The sequence below is a fragment of the Pyxicephalus adspersus genome, chromosome 10, assembly GCF_032062135.1.
Source record: "Pyxicephalus adspersus chromosome 10, UCB_Pads_2.0, whole genome shotgun sequence".
NCBI classification, from domain to species: domain Eukaryota; kingdom Metazoa; phylum Chordata; class Amphibia; order Anura; family Pyxicephalidae; genus Pyxicephalus; species Pyxicephalus adspersus.
Genome location: NC_092867.1, coordinates 52,157,118 through 52,163,275, shown reverse-complemented (window position 1 = coordinate 52,163,275; position 6,158 = coordinate 52,157,118). Strand labels below are relative to the sequence as shown.

The following is a 6,158-nucleotide window of genomic DNA, read 5'->3' as shown; positions in this document are numbered from 1 at the left end:
TCTTCTGGTTTTCTTAGTTGCCATCCGCAGCAGGCAGCTCTTTGGATACTGTCCCAGGGGAGAGAGACTGTCTGTGTCTCCCCCTCGAGCTCCGGCACAGTAGAAAAAGAGAAAAGTATGTAAAGTAATAGGAAATAAAGCTTAACAACAAATAAACAGCTTAAAATTCAGGTAAAGTGTACAAATTGGAGTAGTTTTACCTGCCAAAAAGATTTGTCATTATTTAGCTTGGTTTGCTGATTTCAACTATTCAATCACTTGCAAGAATATTTTTTTTATTTTACATTTCTTTATACCTGATTTGAACCTGGATATTCTTAGCAAAGAGAATTATTCCCAATAAACCTGTTTGTGTCTTCATATCTGTCTGGAGTTTAGGTTAAATATGTAGTTTTTATTGTAGCCAATGCAGATAAATAAATTGTAGTTTTGTTGTTTGTATTTTTTAGTTTTGCTTTTTGTTTTTTAGGATTTGTTTTTTATTTTGCTATGTACATGCACTTTGTAATGTTCTTTTGTTACACAATCTATTTACCCATCTGAACTCACTTTTTCCCCTTATTTGTTCCAGTGATTTTTGTTCTGGCTGGGATTATTTAATTCAGGGTGATCTACTAGTGCTGAAGCTGTTTATCATCCCTCATTTGGCTTCAGTTCAAAAAGGTCAAGAACCTTTGCTATTAAGGTATACATTTGAATATATTATGTTAATGTTAATATTATTCTTATCTGATACAGATATAATTCTGGAATCTGGTTGTTTTATTAAACCTGCAAGTAGAAAAGCTATGAATAGTTTTCAGTCAAAATATTTGCTTGCTATATATAGGAAAAAACAAGGTACAGGTCACATGTCCCCTTGTTAAGCTCTTTAAACTCTTTACAGTAGCTCAGAACAAGTTGATGTTATTAGATTACTGATAATCCAGTGTGTGCTCTACTGCTGTGATCCTCACTGTCTACCACTGACAGTCCACAGGAGACCATCCTATGTCTCACAGCTCTAGAGCCAAGACATCAAGCACCCCAGAACATGACATGGCCAAGGGCCACACTGGGGCAAGAAGCAAAGGTGGGGGAGAAGACGGGGGAAAGAAGGGAACAGCAAGTCATGAAGGAGACAAAAAGAGCCTGAGTAAAGGAGGAGGAGAAAGCCATGAAAAAAAGAGCCCTCACCATAGTCACAGTGAAGGGCACCATACCAGTGGCAAAAGTCATGAGAAAAAGAGCACTCACAGTGGGCATGAGAATGGGCATTGTGCCACTGGAAGAGGTCACCACAAGGGCAAAAGGATCAGTGATACCCAGAGCATCACAACCAAGACTTACTCACCTTTTCTAAATGCCCTCTTCAGCAAGGTATGTGGAAATGCTGTACAGAGTATGCGTGGGCCTTGTTTATCATAATGTTGCTTTGGCCAACTTAAATCTGTTAAACTTTACCTGAAACTTTATTTGATAATAGGACGTTTCTGCCTCATAACAAACCCATTGCCATGTATTTACAGATGCACAATTACTTTTAATATCAATGAGAAGTCATTGACATTAAATATTAAAACACTTTGCAAAAAAAAGAGCTAATCTATAATTGAATTGAAATAGATGCACTCTATGTAGCACTATCAGACATTACACAGTATTTATATAGCTCCAACATATTACGCAACGCTTTACAAAGTCCATAGTCGTGTCACTAGCTGTTCCTCAAAGGGCCCCACAATCTAATGTCCCTACCTCACTGATATTTCTTTATTACAGTTTAAGGTACGTTTTTGGGGGAAACCAATTAACCTAACTGCATGTTTTTGGAATGTGGAAAAAAGTTGAATACCCAGAGGAAACCCACACAAACACAGGGAGAACCTGCAAACTCCATGCAGATAGTGTCCTGGCCGACATTTGAACCTGGGACCTAGCACTTCAAAGGCCAAAGTGCTAACCCCTGAGCCTTTTTTTTAGTACAGAGCAAAAATCATCGATATTGATAATGTGCACATGGAAGTAACCCATAATATCAGTTTAAATATACATTTTTAAAGCAATGAGAACAAAAGTTGGTTGCCTCCAGTAATTGAACATTGTATGCAGTTATTTGCCTTACAGAATAATCCAGTATGATTCTGCTGAATGACCAGGTAGCATGATTGTTTTAAACAATACGGTTCACCACATAGCTTTTGGCACATTTATCAGCATTGTGGGGTTTAATAAAAATTGAGGATCAAGACATGGACTGGGTTCCTCTGTAGTACGTTTAAGACTGAATTACTGTTCCAAAGAAAAAATAAAATATGGTTGCTAAAGGCAATGGAGGCATTTCTTTTGGATATTCTCTTTTATTCAGTATAGTGTGCAGAGATGTTATTTTGGTAACTATTACATTATAACAATTGTGTCCATTAAATTGGTCTTTTATATTTATAATATCTTATTATATAATATGATCCCACACTTCAGTTGGGACAAAGGAGGTAGTACCCCTCTAAAATATCATATACATGTACTTCATGTCAAATAAGAAATGAAGGATTAACCTCCCTTGTGTTGACCCTTACAGAAAAAAAGAAAATCAGGTTCAAACCTTTCTGATAAAAATGTTTGACTTGAGCTTGGCTTTAAGTATTACACTTTAATTTCCATGTGATGGAAACCTGTCAGATTTCAAAATGAATAAAGGTCAAAAGTTAACTCTCATCTTTCTTTTTTATTCTACGTAGGAAAGAGACTTGTCTCCAGAGGAAATGGATGGTGAGTCTTTTGCTGTTTGGTATCTCTACAAAAGCAGCCGATTAAGTTGTTACATAATTTGGTTACAGCATGGATTTGCAGTGATTCTGGTTATTTGCTCACTTCTGTTATCCAAGATAAGTAAAGGCAAAGTAGGGTCAAAGAATTACACATATAGGATCTGTTATCCGTCCGGAAGCCTATAATCCCATTGCTGATTTTTGATGCAGATGTCTCATTAACAACATTGGGCTAATTAAAAGGGCAAACAGGTATTTTAAAATTATCCACTAGAATAACTGTTCAACCAATAATGTTAACTAGTACTAGAACTAGTCCTGTTGTGTTCCCCTATATTCACCTAAAAAAGAAGAACCCTTGGGGAGCATTCACTGATAAATATGAGGAGCACTGATAAACTGCTAGATTTTGAAAGTAGAATTTTCTTTCATCTTTAATACTTATCTTGTGCCTGGAGCCCACATATGCGGTGATCATTTTCAAACAGTGCTTGTGAACAGCTTAGTGAGGGAATCAATTGACAAAATACATTATTATGCAGAAGGGACAGGGTCAGGTTCAAAGAATCAAATCCTGCCTATTGACTGGTAAAAAATAAACAAACAGAAAGTGAGAATCGTACAAATAGAACATCACAGAGAAAAAAAGATATTAATGTTAAAGTTTAGGTATATAACTAGCCAAATTCAAAAATTCATCTGTCAAAAATAAAAATATATATATAATAATTGTTAAAGTGTATATATTGTGAAGGATTAGCACCAAACAAATTCGCTGCAAAGAGGTATTTCAGGTTCCAGTTCAATTTCAGGGCAATCTGCCCTCTTTTATTCATAAAAACATAAAAACAACAAGCAATCTTCAGGATTTGTTTTCATCGCAGGGGATCAGTGTCATCCCAACAGTACAGAAAAAAAGCTTCCTGGCTCTCCCTATTGGTCACACAAACCTAAACATTGGGAGTACAGACTGCACCCAGTCTGTACACCTGAACCTCCTGGCATCAGGCTGCAACTTCCCCCATTCTCAAAGAACTGGTCCAATTGCCAGGTGCTTCAGAGCCATCACTAATTTTTGGCTGGAAAAAGGAGCGCCTGGCCCACACATTGCCTCCAGGAAATCCCAAAAAAGGAGCTGCAATTCTGCAGCAACACAATTAACACAACTACTCATATCCCTATCCAGGCCCTTTAATCATTTTTCCAAGGAAAATGAGGTACATAATGTCAGATGCCCTCTAAATTTGACATCACATGCTTAGTTTCGCTACAATATATATATATATATATATATATATATATATATATATATATATATATATATATTGCCTGGCCAGTATATATATTGCCTGGCCAGGCCAAAAAATAGAGGTCAGCTGGCTACCTATGTACACTGAAAGACCAGTTTTTTTTCCATTTTTATAATGCTTGATGGCACAGGCACATTCCAAGATGACAATGTCAAGAATCATTAGGCTCAAATTGTTAAGGAGTGCTTCAGGAAGCAAAAGATATAATTTTCACACCGGAATTGGCCTCCACAATCTAGACTTCAACTCTATTGAGAACCTTTGGAATGTGTTGGAAAAGACTTTATGCAGCGTTCAGACTTTCCCATCATCCATACAAGATCCTGGTGAAAAGTTAGCACAACTCTTTATGGTACACACAGCTTATCGAAACGATACCATAGCAAATGTGTGCTGTAAATAAAGCTAAAGGTGGTCAAATGAAATATTACATCAGGCTTTGTATATATATATATATATGTGTGTGTGTGGTACACATAATGTGTTTAGGATGGGATAGTTATATTATCACAAACCTGCTCATTGCATACATAGCACTTATGAGCTACAGTTGTACATATCAAAACAGTTTAAAAAAGATTTATACTGAAAGAATACTTAAACTGTCATTTCTGATCTGGTTCTAAAAATAGTTTGCCTGGTTGGTGTTCTGCTCCCGTCTCTAATACCTTCTGAACCACTGATGCAGGCCATATATTCAGGAACAAATCAGAAAAGAAAGACAGGCTTTTGTGGGGCACAGTATTTTCCTAAAAAATTAAACTTTATTTATGTTGAAAATCCTAAAACTAGACAGAGGTCTCCTATGCTAGTCCTAGACTAACATTGGTATCCTGGTCTCATGAAAGTGCATCAAAGTGAATCAAATCCTGTTTACAACAAAAAACGTGTTACCCTCCCGACGCCTTTTGCCCCGTAAGGCTTCTTCAGGGGTTATTTGGGAGACCTTCAGAATTATAACAAGAGAGAAGTATGTAATGAATATCAACAGTAGAATATGTTTGGAACAGTCTATAAGTATTAGAGCGCAGAGTAGTGCTGTGAAAGCTTACTTGGTAATATTGCTGAAACCTTTTTACCAGGAATACTTGACGCCAGTTGCTACTTGAAAAATAGTCTAGATATAAAATTCAATGGTGAAAGTACTAAATAATGAAAAAAAAAAAAAAGAGAATACTGGTAATATATCATAAAGAAGGATAGATTCATTAATTATTATTAAAAGTATGCATGATCTGCTCACATTAAAGGCTGGCCCTGCGATTATAGAATTCTATTTTTCTTCCATGATGGTAATGGGTGATAATGGGTTATTGATCCTAAGTCAAAATAAAATATATATACAATATCACGATTGGCATATTATAATATTTGTCAGACAATGAGAAATGGCTTGTAATAGGTACCTACTGGATTTAGGGTGTGTAACATTGGGTTTCTAACAGAGTAGTATTCATTTCACCTTTTATTCTATTTAGCCTAATTTTTAATTGTTGCAATGTCTTGCCTAAACATCCCATAAGGGAATTGTTAAAAAAAGAAGCTGCAAACAGTAATTTGCTGGGAGTACATATTCTACAGTGACCCCTTTCTCTTTCTAAATATCTTCCCTTACCACTTAGCTCAGAAAAACAATTGTGGCCATTGAGCAACCTTCAACTTGTATCTTCTTTTATGTCTATAAATAATTTTATTTTACATATTACTCTCTGTTCTGCTTTTTATTCTTAGAATTATATGCTGCCTTTTTGGAGTTTGATGCAGACCAAGATGGCTTTATCGGGTATAAAGAGTTGGGGGAATGTATGAGGACGATGGGTTACATGCCAACTGAGATGGAATTAATTGAGATTTCCCAGCACATAAAGATGAGGAGTAAGTTGTCTACTTTACATTAAAGCACCTTGTAGCAATATGAACACCTAGTCAATAAAGAACAAATCAGAAATTCTATTTAACGGAGCTGAGGATATTCAAAATGATTACTGACCCCTACAGTATAAATAGTTTTTAGGGAACACACATTTAGTTTAAAAACTTTCTATATATGTTTGCATACATTTCCCTAAAACTCCATATATTCTAGGGGGTCAGTAAA

The 6,158-nt window shown here is 35.9% G+C and overlaps 1 protein-coding gene across 1 annotated transcript in view; it reads left to right on the top strand.

Moving 5' to 3' along the window:
* Window positions 1-571: 571 nt before the first annotated feature.
* LOC140339704 (calcium-binding protein 2-like) overlaps window positions 572-6,158 on the top strand; it is a gene marked incomplete at its 5' end in the record, with an annotated part of 15,693 nt that continues 10,106 nt past the window's right edge. The window contains 4 exon segments of the mRNA XM_072424512.1: window positions 572-685; window positions 973-1,359; window positions 2,721-2,751; window positions 5,792-5,935. Coding sequence (XP_072280613.1) covers window positions 991-1,359; window positions 2,721-2,751; window positions 5,792-5,935 — 544 coding nt within the window.